At 44.5% G+C, this 20093-nt stretch overlaps 1 protein-coding gene and 1 long non-coding RNA gene across 3 annotated transcripts in view; one reads left to right on the top strand and one right to left on the bottom strand.

Moving 5' to 3' along the window:
* The window catches only part of SLC43A2 (solute carrier family 43 member 2), a 35514-nt gene extending 15444 nt beyond the window's left edge, over positions 1-20070 (top strand). For both annotated transcript variants that reach the window (XM_071765592.1, XM_071765593.1), the window contains exons 6-14: positions 4371-4463; positions 5266-5399; positions 5829-6031; positions 6620-6763; positions 10014-10152; positions 10560-10692; positions 11654-11727; positions 13427-13550; positions 14388-20070. In XM_071765592.1, coding sequence (XP_071621693.1) covers positions 4371-4463; positions 5266-5399; positions 5829-6031; positions 6620-6763; positions 10014-10152; positions 10560-10692; positions 11654-11727; positions 13427-13550; positions 14388-14549 — 1206 coding nt within the window. In that variant the 3' untranslated portion in view covers positions 14550-20070. The remainder of the gene's footprint in view (positions 1-4370; positions 4464-5265; positions 5400-5828; positions 6032-6619; positions 6764-10013; positions 10153-10559; positions 10693-11653; positions 11728-13426; positions 13551-14387) is intronic.
* LOC139806231 (uncharacterized) lies at positions 6290-8049 on the bottom strand. Its single transcript, XR_011730191.1, has 2 exons — positions 7706-8049; positions 6290-6865 (listed from the first exon to the last, which is right to left on the bottom strand). It is a non-coding gene; the product is annotated as an uncharacterized lncRNA (long non-coding RNA).
* Positions 20071-20093: the final 23 nt, after the last annotated feature.

The following is a 20093-nucleotide window of genomic DNA, read 5'->3' as shown; positions in this document are numbered from 1 at the left end:
GCATGCCTAGTGCTCCTGCATTGTGCCTGGGAAAGGCTGAAGCTGGAAGGGGAGACTCAAGACAATTTTAAGGATGTTCATTACAGAGGGGTGGTGAGTGCTAATCAACTTCTAGTGCCAAATAAGCTTGTTCTGCCTGACACAGGCACTGCCTGCCAAGCACACACGTGCATGCACAAGTCGTATAGCAAGGTGACTTCCTTCTCCTGCCAGCTACGAGTGACCCGAAGTGCCTCCAGGAAATGGGTCAGACCCACTGGTGCATGAACTGGTCCTCTGCCACCCCAGGCAGGATGTAGTTGCTGCTGTTTGGTGGCAGGGTGGCTGTGAAGGAGCCTCTGCATCGTGTGGGGTTGGGATGCTCCTCATATGCTTTGTGAGATGTTGAAACTTCCCAGGGCACCTGCGTGTGTGGGCATGGTGTGGTTTGATGGCAGGGCAAGAGATGGGGATCCTTGGTGCTTCTGCAAGGGATAAATGGGATCTCTGAGGATTACAGCCTGGGACAGTAGTCCGTGAAGCTTTGTCTCTTGGGTTTAAAGCCTTTTTCAGTAACAAGTCCCCAGGGGATCATGAAAGCACATGGCAAGCAGCATAGCTGCTGTTCCTGGGTGCCTGGTGTTGTGGTTTGGGAGGAGGGGGAGTGAGCAAGCAAGTGGGGCTGTTCCCAGTTCTGGGAACAAGGTCAGACTGTGCCTGTTGTGAAAATGCAGAGGGGAGATTTCTGCCTCGTGACTTGGTCTTGGCCAATGTAAGTGCAGATTGGAAATGGAAACAGATCTGTGTTGGTGGCTCTTACAGCAACGCAGGAATCTGGCGCTGGTTCTGCTCTGAAGCTGTTTCATGCAAAGAAATAAACATGTGTGATAAATTACCACAAAGAGCCTTTTATAGATTGTTTTCTGTCCTGTTTTCCTTTCAAAGAATTACAGCTGCTTTGCTCTTATTTTCTGCCACAAACAGCACCCTTTAATTGGAGCTTGAGGGGGGGGGCATCTCTGTGTAGGGAATCTTTTCTGTTCGGAAATATTAGGAAAACTTTGGGCTCTGTGATCTTTTGTTTGCTGGAGAATGGGAACAGGAATTTCTATACGCTTTGGACAAAGCAGGCAGTTTGAGGCTTTCCTGAAGAAAGTATTTTTAGTGTCTCTGTAACTTGCAAATATACTCCTGATAGGGAAAATGAAGCTTAGCTTGAACAAAAGTTCTGTTCTTCAGTAGTCCTTAATTCCTTGACTTTTTCCACTCTTTTTTACATGGACTTGCCAGAGGAGGGAAACTGGGTTTGGTAGTGTGGTATCTTTGTATATGGATCATCTCCAGGAAAAAGATGAAAAAAAATATTTAAAAATATATATAAATCAAAGGTCTTAAATTCACTGTAAAGCAGATGAAAATTTCCACTTGCAGATTGTTTTTATTTTATCAGTTTAGTTTTATCAGTTTAACAGTCATGGTATAGCAAAAATAAGTTGCAGGGTCTTTGAGACAGGACATAAAGTTAATAGTACATTGAGTATTACTGACCTTTAAACAGAAGGCGTAAGTTTCTGTCACCAAGGCTGGGGGAGCTGGCCCTATCATACCAGAAAGGGCAGAAGTTAGTGCAGGAATCCCTCCAGGCCTGCAGGGATAAGCTCAGAATGAGGATCAGATCTTTTTGGCAGAAAAACAACAAGCCCACTTGCTCTGTGGCTTGGGTTGTTTTTTTTCTCTCTCTCTGGTTCATTTTTTCCAATGTGTGCTCCTATAAAGACAGCATGAAAAATGGCTTAATAAATAGTGTGTTATTTTAGTAGCTGGTCTTCTAGATGAGACCTGCACAGGAATTGCCAGTGCTGACACTTGCAGTCTGAGAGGTTTTTTGTTGGGATACAGACTACTATTTCCCACTGCCTCTCCTCTGCCTCTCCAGGTAGTCTCAGATTTCTTTTCCTCCCCAGTACTCAGTGTTTGCAGTTTCTGCTTTGATTGAATTGGGTAAGACCTTAAATCTCCTATGTCCAATTTATTTTAATCTATCAGCTTGCTTGGTGCCAAATAGGCTTTTAGGAAATCTCTAGCCTTTCTAGGACTTCTGTCCCCATCAAGGCAAAAGCAGATTTGGGTTTTCCTGGGCATAACTATTTGGGTTTTTCTGGGCATAACTGCTTGCTTTCAGGCCTGCTCTATGTTTCCAGTAGCCCTCAGAGCAGGAGGATCCACCTGGGAGTTGCTTGTTTGCTGTATGAAAAAGGCTTTTTGTGCTATCTAAGGCTCTGGGGAAAACCAGCCCAAGCCAAGAAGCAGCTGTGTTTGTGGAGCTCTTGCCCTGCTCTGAGCTCCCCAGCAGGAGCAGCTGTTTGTTGTAATTTCTGGAGATTATTTTAGGTCTGGGGTATTTGTGATTAAATGAATGCCCTGCCTGGTGCTGGTGACTTGCCTTTTTGCAACCTGCAGATACTGGATTCTGCAGATGCCTTTTTCTAGGGTGCGTATTTAGGCCACTGCTTCCAAGAAGAGTTTTTTTTTTTCTTTTTTTTTTTTTTTTTTTTGTGCCTGCTAACAGACCTTTGGATCCTTTGCCATTTCCTGTCTGCAGCTCCTGAAAGCAGCCCGTTGGCAGCTCTCCCGTATGCAGGGATCTGGGGGGTGGGTGTGGGGATCCTGGCTGCAGAGCAGTGCAGCGTTCTCTGCCTCTAGCTCGGGGTTCACCACAGCAGCAGCACCAGGCTGGGCACATCCTTGCTGCAGTTCCCTGGCTGGGGTTATCTGAGGACCTGGAGACTGCACTGCATAGGAAGCTCTGCAGTGAGAGAGGGAGGTGATAAACAGCCAGATGGATCCTCAAGTGTTCCTGCACAGGAATACTTGGGTTGTAAACACCCTGGTCCTGCCGTGACACAAGCCAGATTTGCTTGCCTTATATGCTGCTCCTGGGAAAGATGGATTTGTTTTTCAGCAGTGGAAGGGGAATGTGATGACAGCATTTGCTTGCTCGGCCTCTGCCTAATGGTCTCTGAATCATTTTGCTCAGTAGCATCTTTAAACAGATAAAATGCCAGTTATGCTTCCAGTCCTAGAAGGCACCCGCAGTGTCCTGCTTTGAGGCCCTCTGAGGCTGACGTGGTAGTGATGCGCAAGTGAATTTGGGGAGTAAGTGATGCAAAAAAGGAGGTGGGAGGGAAATCTGCTTGCCTGCCTGCAGCAGAATCTCTGCCTGTTGACCAGCTTCAGGAGCTGAGCTCTGCAGCCTGTAAACTTCAGAGCTTCTCCCTGTAATTCCCAGTTTGCAGGCAGTCATTGGTTAGTGATGGAAACTTGTTCACTTCTGTCTGTTTAGAAAAATTTCCTTGTTCCCCAAGGGATTAGGAAGGTTTTGCAGCTCTTTCTTCCTGCTCCACTCTTCTTTTGGGTCCTGAGTGGAAGCAGGGGCTGGAGATCCAGCCTGCGAATGCTTTTGCTGTTGCTGTAGCAGAAGTGGCTGCTTTGAGCTGTCCCTCTGCTTTCCCAACAGATCCTTGCAGAACCAGCCTGGTCTGTTCTTGGCAATGCCATCACACCTGAAAGGAGCCCAGCAGCAAAGTGGGGTGGGTGGCAGGATTAGCAATGTGAGGTGCTGTTGACTGCTGCTTCCTGCAGAGTTCAGCAGCTTTGTAGGGAAAAAAGTCCTGGATTATCTCAGTGTTCGTGATTGCCTTCCTGCAGCCAGCTCCAAGCTAGTGTGCTTGGGCATCTGAGCCATCCACCTGAAGGACAAATTACCAGTTTTAGTCCCTCTTGTACAGAGTCAGGAGCCAGGGACCTAGCTAAAAATGGAAATGCAAACAGCAACACAATTTGTCTCTGTTCCTTCTTGTTACAACAGGAATTTTCTGGTGTACTGCAAAGATTTGGGTGCTGACCATGGGTGCATAAACAAACCTGGCAGTTCAAGGTGTTGCAGGGTGTGTTAAAAACTGTGCAGCTACCACAGCCTGTGTCTTAACTGGACCAAAAAGAGTGGTATGTAGAGAGCTTGGGCATGTATTTTTTGGAGTGGAAAGGAGGTGGTGGCAACAGACATGGAGTAAGGAATTCCTGTAGAAAGCACAGAGTCTGGATTAAACACTTCTGTGCTAAAGGGAACCAATGCAAAGTATGCTGTCAGTGTGAAAGGGAGCAGTGTCACATAAATCTTGGCTTGGATGTTTCCTGACACTGGAGACACCAATGCAACCTGCAGAGCAATATCCTGAAGAGATAAGTCATTCTTGAATAAAACTGGCTGGTTCAGCTTCTGGTATCCAGGAGTCTTAATCCTAAATGCCAAGATCTTCTAAACAGTTTCCAACCCTTTTTTTTCCTTTGCCTTGGCAGCAGCAAATTTCAACCAATTTTTGTTTCCCCAGCTGCCCAACATGTTTGGTGACCTTCGTTCCACGTTCATTGCTCTGATGATTGGCTCCTATGCTTCCTCTGCTGTGACTTTTCCAGGAATCAAGGTGAGACTGGGATTGTGACTCATGACTGGTGGTGTTGTGCTGGAATTTTGCACCATTTAGCTATGATGTGGCAAGAAAGGAGGACTGTTTGATACAGCACTCTTTTAGAGGTGTGCAAATTCAGTTCCCTACTGCTAAAGACTTCCCAAGTTGACTGCCTCAGGAACTCAACAAATACTGCAAAGAGAACAGTTTGTTTCCAATGTAAAGGTGTTAAGTAAAATTTTAAAGGTGTTAAGTAAAAGTGAAGAGCTGAGGATCTTTTTTATGAAAGGTTGCCTTTTAAAATTCTAAATATACACATGCATTAAAATACTCTCTAATCTGTGTGGTTGTCACAGGTGGTTGAACAGAGTTCAGAGTTAGCAAACAGCACTGAAGGCACAGAAGAGATGGGCAGTTTGGCTGCTTTGGTAGATCACTAGTGGTTCTGAACCTGAGGTGTTTCATAACAGATAAGGGAGGGGTACAGTAAAGGTAAGCTAGTCTCAAGTAGTTTGGGAAGTTCCTGCTGGATTTTTAAGGAGAAGGTCCTAGATGAAGTCCTTTGGCAATCATCTGCAATAAATAGAGCTGCATGCTGTTCCAGCTGGAGGTCCTGTTGTTGCTATAAAAGATGTGGATATACATCTCTTTCCAAGCCTGCGTGTCACAGAACTGTTCTTTGTTGCCACTTGAGTTAAACCCATTTTCAATGTAGAGCATTTTTCTTTCCCACAGCTCCCTTTCAGACCTCATTCAAAGAATATTGAAGTATGTTTCTGCTCTTATAGCCAAAACGATATTGTCTTGTGGTTTCCAGGTTATATATGACTTTGGGGTCTCCTTCATCCTTATTCTGCTTGTCTGGGCAAGCTGTGCAGGACTTGTTTTCCTCAACTGTTTCTTCAACTGGCCACTGGAGCCTTTCCCAGGACCAGAAGACATGGACTATTCGTAAGTGTGCTAGACTGGCCTTGAGGGCTAATCCCATTCTTAATCCTCTAGAAAGTGCTGGGATGGCTGATTTAGAGGCATGGACAGGGAACTCCCTTGCATGTTGTTTATTGCTGCCATTCCTTCTTGGGTTGAGGATTTATTTCTGCCATTACCATTATGTCTTGGCTGGTGAAAGTTGAACTTTTCCAAAGTGTAGGAATTATGAGTATTGACAGATCATTTTCCTTCATAAGTATTTCTTTATTATCCTGTGCCAAATTGGCCCAGGGAAAGCACCTCTCTGTGCTCTGGATCCAGACCATTTATGGGTTTGTAGGTGGAAACTAGTGCCTTGAACCCCCACGTAGCCTTTCTGACTTCTGCAACTTTGCTGCCTCTGATTCCCCACCCTGTGTTGCAGCTGTCATGCTCTTTACTGCCCAACAGGGTGAAAATAAAGTTCAGCTGGCTGGGATTTGACCACAAAATCACTGGGAAGCAGTTTTATAAGCAAGTAACAACTGTGGGGCGCCGTCTCAGTGTGGGGAGCTCAATGAAGGGCCCCAAGGAGCCGACAGCCTTGCAAGAGAACAACAAGCTGTGTCTGTCTACTGTGGACCTAGAAGTGAAGTGCCAGCCTGACAATGCAGGTGTGGTTCCATGAGTGCCCCAGGGATGCTTGTGTTGGCAGGAGGCTGGTGGCCTCTCTGCTCCAGATCTGTTTGTGAGATGGTGAGCTGTGTGTTGCCACATACCAGCCACCACTGTTTAAAGTTCAGTTTTATAAGGAATCTTGTCCTTGTATACTTGCCTAAATACACTGTAGGGTGTTGCTAGTGGTGGGGAGAACAGCCTGGGTAACTGGTAAGGCTGTGGGAGGACAGAGCACTTGGTCACTGTTCTCAGGATGACATCATGACCAAGCCTTTATTAATCAGGGGGATGGCCAAAGCAAATGGTTCAAAGCTTCCTTTTGCTGTAACACAAAATTAGGTGAGCCTTCTTTCCTGCTGTTTTGCCTCAGTTACTGGTAGCCAAACTCCCTGAATCTATAGCTGTTCATTATTGAAGCCTCTTAAGGCACCAGGTAGTTGCTAACTGAGAGATTTTTGGAGCTGCCAGTGGCACCCAGTGTTGCAGTGACTAGCCAGGAGATGTGCTAACCCCCAGGCCAAAGCCCCTTTTGTGTTTCTGAGGGTATGTTGCCTTTTCCAGACATTCCACTCTTCCTTCTGCAGCTACTCCATCCTTCATGAAGAGTGTCTTCAGCCCTATCTTGTTGCTCAGCCTTATCACCATGTGTGTCACTCAGCTGCGACTCATCTTCTACATGGGAGCCATGAACACCATCCTTCAGTTTCTGTCTGGAGATGAAGATCAAGGTAGGGTGACCTGAAGACTTTTATCTGCTTCCTTGGAACTGGGACCTGATTCAGACTTGGTTCTTGCAAGAGGTCAGTGAGCCCGATTACTCAGCAGATACCCTGTGTATGGCAAAGAGTGGTGTCCCAGTACAGCTGAGAGCTGCTGGTAGGGTCTAGCTGAGGGCTGGAACTAGCCTGGGACAGAGGGGCAGTAAGGGAGTAAGGTAGAGGCTTAAATGTCAAGCTAATTTTAGCCCTGTGTCTGTTAAATACAGTTCCATGTTATTTCCCTGGATGGGTTGCTTAAAGTATCCTCCTAGGATGGATTTGTGATAACTTTCTTCTTGTAACTGTAAAACCTATTTCATCAGGTATTTGCTTTGCTTGTCCTATGCAAGCACAAAGCCCAGAGCAGCTGACTCTCATGACTAATGATTGGACAAGGTGTCTCAGCCCAGCAACTGGGGGTGGGAGAAATGAAGTCATAGCTGTTTTGTGCTGTTTTGTGCAGCCTGGAGTGTGCTGGAGAGGTTTGGGGGTGCTCACTGCTCTGGACTCCTCTGTATTTATAGCTCTGATTCAGTGATTCAGTACATGGAGCAATCAGGGAAGAGTACATTAGTTTACTGTTGTTGAAAATACCCAGGATTGCAAAACAAGACTTTTTTTTTTTTTTTTTGTCCTTTGTAGTAAGATCCAGTTTGAACTTGTTAAATCTGGATTGCATGAAGCTGATAAATCAAGAGGCACTCCTCTGAAAATAGGAGTGAGCTCTGGGGGAGGGAAGGAAACTCCAAGTGCCCTGGCATTCTCTGAGTTGCTTTGTTCCTTGAGCCTTTGACAGCCTGCAGCATTGAGCTCTTTATCTCCTGGCTCAAGAGCCAATTTAGACATTAAACAGTAAACAGGACAAACTTCACACTGCCTACCTTTCCCAGCACAGCTTAGTTTTTTGCTTACCTTGTAACTCTTTCACAGTTTTTTTTTTCCTTTTACTTTGGCTTGCTCTAGTTATTTCTCTTTCATTTTTTCCCTCCCCGCCCTGGTATTTTAGAATGAATATTAGCTTTATATGCTGCCAGTTCCTTTTAGCTCAAACTTCATGTTAAAAGAGAGATTTGTGCCTCTTGGGTATATAATTTTTTTTTTTTTTTCTGTGCCACCTTTGAGATTTCTTCCTATTTTCCTCCTCCTCCTGAATGTAGCCTGGGCTCGCAGTGCACTCCGCTGTCTCGGTGTTTCCATGGCATCAGCAAACCCAGTGGTATTGTCTGGTCGCAGCAGTGTCAGCCTGCAAGAGCAGTTCCAAGATGGGTGCAGCTTTCTAGAACTGCAATCTGTGGATCAGGAGAGGATGGGATGCAGCTCCCCTGGATTCCTCTGCAGATTATGGGGACTTAGACCTGTTGTGAAATTTAGAGGTGGAAAAAGCAGTCAGCCTGTGGCTACTTCTCTTCTGAAAGCCCCCAAAAGGTGGGGGAGAAGCTAAGGAGTTTAGTAACTCTGTAAATGACTCTAATTTGCATTGTAGGAAGGCAGGAAAGAGTAGTGTCTAGAACTTGAAATTTGGCTCCATCTTCCATAAATTGCCACCTTGCTTTCAAATCTTGCAATGCTTTGAGTCCTTGGGTAGAATCAGGGTGGGATGGAAAACTCAGCTGTGTGAAGTGCTTGCTCAGGATAGTTTTGAGGGAAAGACATGTAGAACAGTGGATGTGATATGTTAAGCCCATAGGGTTTTTTCTATCTACTTCTTTCATATCTGCTTCTGATGGTATTTGCTAGGAGGTGTTTCCTTTTTTCTCCTCAGCAAAGAATGTGTTTTTTAAGGTGGTAGATAAATGGAGGAGGTTCCCTTTTGTAGCAGCTCCTTTTTCCTTCTCTTTTCCTGCTGACCATATAAATTTCATTCCCTGCTTCAAGTTGGCTGCTTCTCCTGCTGTTTAAAGCCCAACATTAAGTGCTCAGAATAGCATGAAGAGGCAAAACATGACAGCATGGCTTGCTTTTTACCCCCTATTAAAAAATGACCAGAGGAGCAAATTGGCTCCAGAAATGTCTGTAGAGGCTGATGCCACCTGTCTGGGCTACAGCAGTTGCTATAATGAGATGTGATGTGGGGCCACTTCAGGACTTGCTTTGTGGAGGGAATGGGGGCACGAATGTGAGGTTGGAGTTGGAAGTTCCTCTTGGCTCTCTTGCCAGCAACTGGAGCCAGGAAAGTATTATCAGGTGCCACCCCAGGGCACAGCAAGGCAGCTCTGCTGGACTTTGCAGTAACAGTACAGGAGAGGCTTGTTGGAAACTTCTCTCCATTACCAAGTTAATTCTGTCTGTACTGTGTTGGTCAGACTCAGAAATGCATTGGGAGGGAGAAAGTAAAATCCTTCTTGGTTGTTTTGCTTACAGTGCTGTAAGCACTCTGTGCTGAGATGGGCAGTTTCAGAATTACATCTTTATTTCAGAGCTGTGGCACACTGTGACTCACCAGCTCTGCTGTGAGATGCCTCCACATCCATCACGTGGGCTGCAGAGAGGAAGTGGAAAAAGCATTGTAGGGTGGGGGAACTGTTCAGTAGCAGGAAGGGACACTCTCTTAAGTCTGCTGGCATCAGCTTTCTTTTAGCAAGCCGTGTAGATGTTTCTCCCATCTTTAACACATGGGGGATTTTCCTCAGTGTGAGGTTTTTAATGACTACTCTCAGATGCTGTGATTTTTTTATTTTATTTTTTTTCTCCTGCTAATCTCCACTCCTCTTGCCTCCAACCTTGTCCATCCAGCACAAAATGGGTTAGTCTTCACTTTCCCAGCCTGGTTTGTCCTTGCTGAAGCTTTCTAGCTGGAGAAGGTGTAGCTGTGGCTCCCAGCAAGGCAGGAGAGGAAATTACTAGAGCAGGGTTGGCTGTGCAGGATCTGTTGCTGTTGGTCCTAGTCAGAATAAACCTCACTGGCACTAAGCACTTGCTGGGTCCCAATTTTGGAGCCCTGCGTGCTCAGAGAACACTGCAGGATCAGAATGATTGAAGCAAGTGCATCCAATATGTCCACTCTGAAGAGTGCTTCAGGGAGGCTAAATGATGTTGTGGGGCTTTGGTATCCCAGCTCCTTCAGCCCTGCCTGTGAGTACATGGAGTCTGGGCTCTTAATGAGATATGTGATGAATTGAAGAGAGTTTCTTTTGTCTGTTTTTTCTGTTGCTGCTATGGTATCATTTGGACTGATGACTTATTTAAAAATGTGTGGGGTTTTTTTTGTTCTTTCTTGCAGTGGCTCTCTACACTTCCATTTTTGGGGTATTGCAGCTGCTGTGCTTGCTGACAGCGCCTGTGATCGGGTACATCATGGACTGGAGAATGAAAGAATGTGATGATGGCTCAGAAGACAACGAGGAGAGCAACGCTGAGCAGTGCGTAGTGTGCACCCCACGGGACATGCAGCCACGTAGCAGGCCCCCTCTGCTCCACATAATGTGTTCTGTGATGAAAGACTGAAAAGAATATTGGCTCTTCAGTATAGAAAAGAAAGCCTGAAGGAAGACCTGATAATTGCAGAGGAGATCAGTCAAGAAGAGCAAATTTAAGTTGTAGCAGGGGAGGCTCAGACATCCCTTCTAGCCTAACAGTAAGAGTAATGGCACTGAAATAATTGCCCAGATGTTCCTCAGCTTCCACTGCTGGGGAGATCCCACCACCTCCCTAGGCAGACCTCTAGCCAAACTGGTTTAGATAGGGTTCATATGATCTGTGGAGAATCTGTGAGTTCCAGTAGCTGCTGGAAGTGGTTTTTGTAACATAAGTTTTGCTGTCCTTCCAGAAGTGACAAGAAAAAGAAAAAGCGTGATCGTCAGATCCAGAAAGTCATCAATGCCACCAATGCCTTTGCATTCACAAATGTCCTGCTGGTTGGATTTGGAATCACCTGTCTTATTCCTAGCCTACCTTTGCAGGTGAATGGGAAAAATGGGTGGGTGTGCTGGAGAAGCTGGCAGCCTGGGTCCTGGCAGAATAACAGGCAGGACAGTACCAGAAGGTCCTGCAAGCCAGCAGAACCAGCTGGGTGCAGGAGAGCTTTCTGGCACTGCTGAGAGGCTTCCATGTACTGCATTGGGAAGCCCAGTCTTAGAGCTAAAACAAATATTACCACACAGTTTACATCTCTCAAGAGAACATAAAGAAGCAGCTCTACTTAAAATATCACAGTTGATCCACAATTTATTCACCCTGAGAAATCTCTGCATCTAACTGTTATAACAAATACTTTCCTACCAAGATCCTTTCAGCAGTGCCTGTGCATTTAGCCTGGACTTGATTTAAGCTGCTGCTGGTCAGAAATTTTGCTGTAAGCAGCATGACACTGATACATAGAGGGTTATTTCTGCACTAAATACTGTGCCCAATGGTACCCGAGGGGTTATAAACCTGTTAAATATTTATTTAGTGGCACCGCCTGTTTCTGGTGAAGGAGTTCAGTCATTTTATGCTACACTTAAATGTGGCTTAATGACGTAGGCAAACAGACATAGTTTGCTCATAATTGCATATTGTCAGCTATAACTTGTGCAAAATTAACTAAATGGACCATAAATGCAGTGAAAAAGCATTGTGACCCTGCCCACAAGTTGCTGGGGTCATGTCCTTGCAGCAGTGCCTTCTACAAATGGGTTAGGTCTTGTGTGGTTAACCTCAGGAGGTACTACATGTTAGCCTTTGCAAAGTAAGGAAGAACAGTGCTTTTAGACAAATATAAATTCCTCCCCTTGTGCTGATCTTTCAGGTTTTGGTTCTGGGTTTCTCAATCCTGGCTTTGTGCTAGAAAAGAAAACAGCTTTTAGGAGAGGTTGGATGCTGGGGTCTCACACACCTAGATGGTAATCTAGTATGTGACATTTTTTTTGCTTCTCTTTCCAGATTCTTTCCTTCATTTTGCACACAATTGTGAGAGGATTCATCCACTCAGCTGTGGGAGGCCTCTATGCAGCTGTGTAAGTTTCTGCTTATTTATATGTGGCTGGCCAGGTAAACTGGCTTGGGATGGTAAGCTGTCCAGGTGAGAGGGAGGTCAGGAAGTGAAGTCTTCACGGTCAGAAGGGAGTAATGATGCCATTTATTTCTCCTGAATACAACAGTAGCTGGAGTGAAGTCTTTGATGCTTTCCTTGTTTAGAAACAGTCAACCCCTTTGGTGTAGCTACTGCAGTGAGGCAGGTACAGCTATATGTGGGCCTTGGGTGAGACTGGGCTATTGACATTAAGGTTATACAGTAAAAACTAAGGCTTTTTTATCTTCTAATGAGTAGCTATGTTCTTGTGTCCAGGTGAAACATTAACATAAATGAATACATTGCTAATGGCCTGCTCTGAAATGACATTGGTAAAGCACTGTTTAAGATTAGAGATGCCTACTCCCCTTCCCAGCACAGATCATCCATCCTGTTTCCAACTTACTGAAATTGTCAATAGCTGAATCTAAATCCTCTTCCATACTAAGTAGTTTTTTGTTTTGAGAACAGATCTGCCTGGCTGTCCTGAGCTGCTGGACAGAAGAACAGAAAGAAAATGTTATTTTTCAGTGAATCACAAAGTCAGTGGAAAGGGACCTCTTGAGACCACCTAGTCCAACCCTCATGCTCAAGCAGGGCCAGCTAGAGCAGGTTGCCCAGGACTGCTTCCAATTGGGTCTTAATATCTCCACAGATGGAGACTTCACAGCTTCACAGACTCCTTCAAAGGTTTTGGTCCCCAGTGCCTAGGGAATCCAGACTAGAAAACCCATCTAAGACTGCTTCAAAAATGCATAAACTTTTGATTCCCTGGCAGCTAAAAGCAAAAGATTTTTGTCTTAGACAAGGTAAATGCCTGTTGCTGTACATACCGTATTGCTTGTAAACTAATCCTGTTTGACCACTGCAGTTCTCTGGACCTTCCTGGAATTGAAGCATTTTTGCTTTGTAAATTCTTTGAATATTTGAAGATTTTGATACACTTCTTTCTTTCCAAGCTTAGTTTAGTGTGACCTTTTTTAAACAGCCATGCTCAGTCATAGGCCGAGAAAGATGCTGGACCTTTTCTGAAATTTATTTTTCCATTAGTAGGATCTGATATTCAGCACTTTCCAGTCAACAGTATTTAGTTTGACATAGGATTAGACTTGTCCTCTAAAAAGGAAAACACACTAACCTGTTATGCAGGTTTCACTCAGTTCTAAAGGGAGCAAATTGTTATGACCGGATGAAAATGATTGCTCAGCCGCAAATGCTGTCATCAGGATAAAGTGGCTCTGCTTTGAACTTGTAAATATCAACACTCTTCTGCCTTTGCAATAGGATCAGTGGTTTTATAAGCACTTCCACCTTCCACCTGTCTAAGTGTAGCTGTAAAACAAAACAAGTGCTGGATCTGTTAATTCCTAAGTTTGAGAGCTTAGGATGAGAATATCCTGGACAGGAAGGTTCTGGTCTTGTCCCCACCTGCACACTGCTCCAGAGAGCACTGTGCACACTGGGTATAGCTAAATGTTCTGTAACAGGGGGTTGTTATGCCTAAGTCCAGGAGAGGGAAGTTCTTCATATTATGCCTCTCCTGGGACTGTGCTCTGTTACATGGAGTGGGAAGGTAATCTGATCTGGGTGATGTAAACAGTCAAGGTGATATGTAATAATGCTGTTGCTTTCTCTGTTGACAGATATCCCTCTACTCAGTTTGGCAGCTTGACAGGATTGCAGTCGCTGATCAGTGCCCTTTTTGCCCTTCTGCAGCAGCCTCTTTTTATGGCACTGACAGGACCTTTGGAAGGAGACCCTCTTTGGGCAAGTTCTTAAATTTAATGTGAAGTTCTTGGTGGTTAAGATGATCTTTGTCTCACTTCTTTGGAAGCAAAAGGAGTCCTGTATATGGACCAAGGTTAAAAACAGCTGGGATTTTACATGTTCCTTAGTCTGCTTTGCCTTGGTTCTGTCCAGGAGACCCTTCCCTGTGTAAGTGATGATCCCTTTGGAGGGAAAGCCATTAAACTTCATACTGGTACATGGAAAGGGAGGAAGGGAGAAAGTGAGAAGGCTGCAGGAGTGTTTTCTGCAAACAGTTTCTGTGGCAAGTCAAAATCTGTCAGTAAAAGTGTGTGAGTAAATAGGTAACAAGTGAGTGAATAATCTATGTGGACCTCAAAATGCAGTAGAAATACTTGGTTTCCTTGAGAACTATTAGCTCTGATTACCAGTAAATTTGGGATTCCTTATGATGTCTGAAAAGCCAAGTGGCTGTTGAGGGTGGGGCTAATGTGGTGTCTTGATGACAGGCTGCCTGGGTAGGTCAACAAAATTGTGACATGGGTGATCCTGGGGAGAGTCCTGGTTTTTAGGTTGGTGCCCACCCCAGTCAGCCAACTTGACTTAAAAGAACTGCAGCTTAAACAGCCCTGCCTGTTCTGTGGAACTCTGACAGCATTTACCTTATACACTTGGTGCTCTGGACACAGGACTGTAAATATAACTACAGGGGAGGTTGTTGCCAACACACACTGAGCAGGGCGTCTCCTGGTTTGCCCACAGCTGAGTGACGTGGGTAGGGTTCTGACATTTCAGCATACGTGACTGGCTTGTCATCTTCTGAGCCTGCCTAATTTTGTTTTGTCTTTCTTCCTGCAGGTGAACGTTGGCTTGCTTGGTGTGAGCCTCCTGGGTTTCTGCCTTCCAATCTACCTGGTCTGCTACAGGCGCAAGCTGGAGAGAGAAAGAAAACAGAAGATGGAGGATGCCAAACTTTTCTTCAAAATTAACGGCACTCCCAATGAGGAAGCCTTTGTTTAAGCTGCTGCTTCAAGTAGAACCTCCCCTGTACAGGTTCCTACCACATCTGTGGGTTCTACCTGTGGTGTAAGCCAGGCTTTTTCTCTCCTGGCTCTGCCAGTCTTTGCTCATCACAGGAGTGAGGGCCGGACATAGTGACTGAGCTTTCCTCAGATATACGGCAGGAGGAGACTTCCCACTCCTTACTCCAGAACATGGGACACTTCCTTTTTATAAAGGCCATGCAGCTATTGTGTCTTAAATAATCCCCTGATCACACTCTCCAGTGACAGAGTATCTCGATTGGAAATTGGGGAAGAAGGAATAGAGGGAAGAAAGACCGTAATTATTTTTAAAATGTAACACACTGAAGTCTGTTGTCACCTCCTCTCCCCCCACCCTTGGCTGATATGGTCTCAGATGCAAGCTGCACTCTTCTCCCTCCCTGAGGCTTCATATAATGGTCTTTCAGCTTGATATATAGCTGGACCCAGTGATTTTAACTGTCTATCCAGATATATCCCAGCCTGTTTCCAAGACAGGGAAGGGGATTTTATTCCTACATATATGAGCACAGCTTCAGTGTATTGCTAAGTGTTGGCTGCTAGCACTGACAGCTCTCAAACCTCTTATTACTGCAAATGACACAGACTGTGAGCAATGGATCTGCCTTCCACACTGCAATGAAGAGCCTAGTAGACTGCTTGGTCCTGGACCAAGCCTTCAAATGCCTGGAATTCTTCTTCACAGCCTACAAACCACCTGTATGTGTTTTAAACTGTCTGCAGTCCTGGAACCTCTGAGATAGGAATTGGATCATGTTTACCAATGAAGTGCTTTGAGACTTGTTGCCTTTTGCCTCTTCTTCCCTCTGACATGACCCTGTGGGGGGGGAGCAGCAGCATGTATTTGGTAAGGTAGAGAACCTTCTTGAAGTTGAGTTCTGGGGCTCCAAATGCCTTGGTGTTCATGTGTCATGCTGACTTGCTGTTGAAAAGAATCAAGAGTGCAGAACACTCCTTTGTGTCTGGTAACTGGATCCTTCAGACATACAGCAGGGTGATGTGGTGATGTAATTCTTACTGTAGCCATAGCTTATTTACGTTGTTCTGACAATAGCCCCCAAGCTGCTGAACACCAGGTTACAGTGACTGACCAAAAGCTGCCAGTCTGGCTGTATTAAGAGCCTTGTATGATGCCAGTGCTCTGTCTGGACAGAGAACATGCTGATTGATTGTATGATGAAGCTGACTTTAAGAGCAATACATGTGGCTAAAGGTGGCCCAGGCCTGTTCACCACAAAGGGAATATAAAGGGAATTCTTAACCTGCTTATTTTTATGGTTGCTTTCCTAAGTCTTGTCTGAAGTTGACCTTTCTGCCCTTAATGTTCTTGAGGTCAGTGGCTCAGTCTCTGTAGCCTTGTGATTAGTGTTAACCATTACACCAGTTGGACCTGCTCAGAGCAGGACTGTGCAGCACTGAAGATGAACAACATCACCACTGGGTGTGCAGCAGCACCAGTGCTGGGCTGAGCTACCAGCTGTGGGAAGGTTGGAGGGAGAAATAAAATAATGAAGTTGTAGTGTTGGTGCTTTCTGAACTGCCAACTCTTGCATTACAGCAAAGCCTGGCAAGGGGTAAGTCAGTCAACTACTTTGCCTGGTCAGAAAAGTACAAGACTCAACCACTGTCCTCTTAAGTCTGAGCTGGGGTTCAGAAACAACAGAGCACAACTGAGCAGTAACTCCTCTGCTGGTGCCCTAAAGCATGGGGATGCTCAGCCCAGCCAGGCCTTCACCTTCCCTAAAGAACAAGCTGTGACCTCTGGCACTGGGGCTTGGCAGGACCGCGGGAAGCCCTGCGGAGCCCCTCGCTGGTGGCACTGGGGTGACACCGCGGGGTGTGACTTTGCGGGACCGCAGCGCCATCTCGAGTCACTGCCTCCTGCGGGCACTTCAGGTCCTGCTGCACTCCATGGTACCTTTGGTCTCATTTTGAATCGACTTGCCACTTGAGTATTTTACACGTTTGTGGATTATTTTTTTTTTTAATATGTTGCCTTTATTAAATGTGCTTATTCTAAGACAGCCTTATTGCCTGCTGTCAACACTTCAGTCTTCTAGAACTCTTTGGCTTTTGTTGGTGTCTGGCTTTGGTGATGATTTAGTGACCTGCCCATTTTTTCTTTCGTGTTAAGCAATAATTAAGGGGGCAGAGGTTTGATTAATTTTCCTGTTCAGCTGGAATTTTCTCAAGTACATACTCAGAACCCCACCAGCAGCAGCAAAGCTTGCTTAGATTCCCAGAGGGCTTTCTGCAGATTTCTGCATTTCATATCACTATAACTACTCCTAAATATTTTAAGATTCCTACTCCCGTTCTACTTGTGACATGATAGTGACAGACTAGGTTTTTTTTCTTTTAGTAAGGGCTCAGACAGGAGAGTGTCTGAGCCACAGTCCTCAGATTCACAGTATCTCAAAATAGAGGCAGCTGTTGGAAGCTGTCAAGGTGCAAACTCAGCATTACTGCCACTTCAGTTTCAGAACACTGAACATAATAGTTTTCACTTTTTTGTCTCTTGAATTCCTGATATGTCTTTGCAAAATGATGGGATGCAGAGTGATATTTTCATGAAGTAGCAGTGGAGGTGCTGCTGTCTTTGAAGTATATGCAGCTAAATTGAACAAAATGCCCTTTTATTCCTGCCAACTACCTCCCACCTGCAAATCCCCATTCCTGCTCTTTTACTAGGAATATCATCTAGCCCAGTTTCACCTGATAAAATGGATATATGTCCATACTGTCTTTGCTGATGTGCCATGGTGTTCAGAAGCTGCTGGTCAGCTGTGAGGAAGAGAGCTCATGCCTTCAAGTCACAGTTTTGGGCTCTGTTTGCAGCTTGAGAGTTAAAGTGTGCCTTTGGCTTTCAGTCACCAGGAATAGAGGGTAGACAATGAAGTTTTAGGTTTTGGGGGTTGAAGAGACAAAGAGGAGTGCTTTCTCTTGCAGCACTAAGTCAAACTGTGAGGTTCATTGCTGCAGAACATAGCGGGGAACAAAAATATAACTTTTTTAAGGGGCTGGTTAAACAATGGTCTGATGCATTCACTAACTCAGGGAGATTTTAAGTTGCTGTAAATAAGAAAGCTATGCCAAGGACAGATAACTTCTACATGCTGTCTCTTAGAAGTTGGTCAAAGGTGGAGAAAATACATGCTGGGTGAGGTGGGACACTGGTCTGATCTTGTGGGGCTTAATTTACTCTGACAGTTGTGAGCCAAATGAATTTTAAAATTAGTCTTAAACTTGTCCATTGAAAAATTATCTGCACGCAAGATGTGCAAATACTCTACGGATTGTGGCATAACTGTTTAAAGGCTGCACCTCCTGTGGAAGTGAGACGCCCAGAAGAGTATTCTGGCTTCAGCCTCTTGAATATCTTGCACAGTGCAGAAACAAACACTGTTGGGATGGTCCTGTTAGACATGATTGTGTGGGCAGTTTGCCTCTTTCTTTGATGCATATAGAAATGTAATGGTAGATTATTTACATTTGGAAAACAGCATTGCTGCATTCTAGCCAGGTGTTGGAGGACCAAGAAATTTCCTGATGCACTGCTCTTGTGCACAAGCTACCTTGTGGAAAAATAAACAGGCTACTGAACTGTATAGAGTCATGTCCATATAAGCACAATTTAAAGTGCTTAACTGCTTTCATAATTCCTGAATGCTAGAATTGGTAGGTTCTTTTGTTTTATGCCTTATCTGTGTAAGAAGTACAAGGAGGTAGGTCATGGGAAAGACCTCATTGCAGCTATAGAAGCTCCATCCCTAACTGAAAATAATGGAGCAGAAACCTGACCTGTGAATACTTTCTGTTTGTAGGAGCTCTCAGAGACAAGGGTGTTGCTCTGTGAAGGTGATTGCACCTTCTTGAAGCACTGCTTCTGGCCTCTGCAGACTCTTGCATGCATTTGATATGCATCTGCATTAAAATAAAAAGTTTAAAAATTAAAGAATGGGGAGGGGATGACAGGTTTTTCTTTCCACTAATCTGTCAGTACCTAAGCCCCATTGACAGTCTTTATAGCAGAGAAAAATCTATGTTTTGCATAGTAGAACACTTATATTCAGTTACTGTTGCAGAGTATCTGGATCTTCGAGATGATGAAACTCAGCACAGATGTATGCAAAAAAATTAAGTCTTGCTGAGAACTCCAACTTAACTGTAAGGCTGCTACAGCCATTGAAATGTTTTAACTCCCACAACAGAGCCCGGCCTCTTCATGCTCTGTTTACAAAGCAAAATTGCAGTTCTGGTAATTTACTGTCTTATTTAAAATCTCATTATGTTTTATATTAGGAGGTTTCCCTCTTGACAGGCTGATGAATTTGGAAAATGTGCCACAAAATAGAAATCAGATACTGTAGGGTAAAAAGAATGAATCTTTAAAAATACAAATATTGTTACTTTGGGTTTTTTATATTTATGCAGAGCTTTTGATACCCCCTACTTCCCAGTTCAGAAGTGCAAAGTATTCATAATGGAAACTAGTCCTAGAGTAGGATTCCTGGTGGGAAGGGACAGTTTCTTTTAAATAATAAAAAAAAAGCCACTTTGGATTTATATTTCACAATGTTATCTTCTTTGGAATAGCTGAAAAAACGATGTGTTATGTAGCTGCATTCTTACATGTTAATTATAAACCCTACATGTCCTTGTTTTCCTGCCTGTGCTGCTGAGCCTGTCCCTGTGCAATCTGTTTTATCATGTCCTGAGTTCCATATTGTCATCCTTCCTACTGCTGCTTGTCACTTCCTTGTGCCCCGAGCCTCTGCCACTTGCTTCTTAGTCCTGGGACAATCCTTTTTTTTTTCAGATAAATCTCCTCTTCTTAACCTGACAGCATTAGTCTCCCCCACCTCCTCCTATTCACAGAAATTTTTTGTGGTGTTTGTCAAAGTTGAGTTGCAAGCTCCTTGGGGCAGGCCTGTGTCATCTTTGTGTGTGTAAGGTGATGTGCATTCTGCAGTGCTATCTAAAAATAAATGTGGTATGAAGTTAATCATTAGTTTTCCTTTTGAGGCTGAACATAATAAAGATATTGCTTAGATCCTCATGAGACTATGTAAGCATGACTGCTTCACCCTGTGTCATCTGCTGAATGGCACCATGTGTGTTGAATGTTTGACTATTTCTAGTCTAGGCTAGAAGCTAGCAGCAAGATACCAATATTTATTGGAGGAAAACCATAATATCTGTAAAATAAATCACCCAACACAAAAAAAAACCAAACAAAGAGCAGCTTCAGAAAGAGATCAAGCTCATCCCTACAGCGTCAACCCATACCAAAGGGTGAAAGATGAACAACTTTGGCCTTTGATGGGAATGCTACAGAAGAGCTCCAGGCTCTCAACAGGAAAGCCACACTTTGGTTATCCACGCTTGAGTTTGGTGATGCTAAATGTACAGTGGTGTTTCCAATCAAATAAAGGCAATCCTTGCTCTGTCATGCCTGTGACAAAGCGCAGTAAAAACGAGTGCTCTGGTTTTTAATGAG

The sequence above is a fragment of the Heliangelus exortis genome, chromosome 21 (genome assembly GCF_036169615.1).
Source record: "Heliangelus exortis chromosome 21, bHelExo1.hap1, whole genome shotgun sequence".
NCBI lineage: Eukaryota > Metazoa > Chordata > Aves > Apodiformes > Trochilidae > Heliangelus > Heliangelus exortis.
This window is presented reverse-complemented; position numbering and strand designations above follow the sequence as displayed.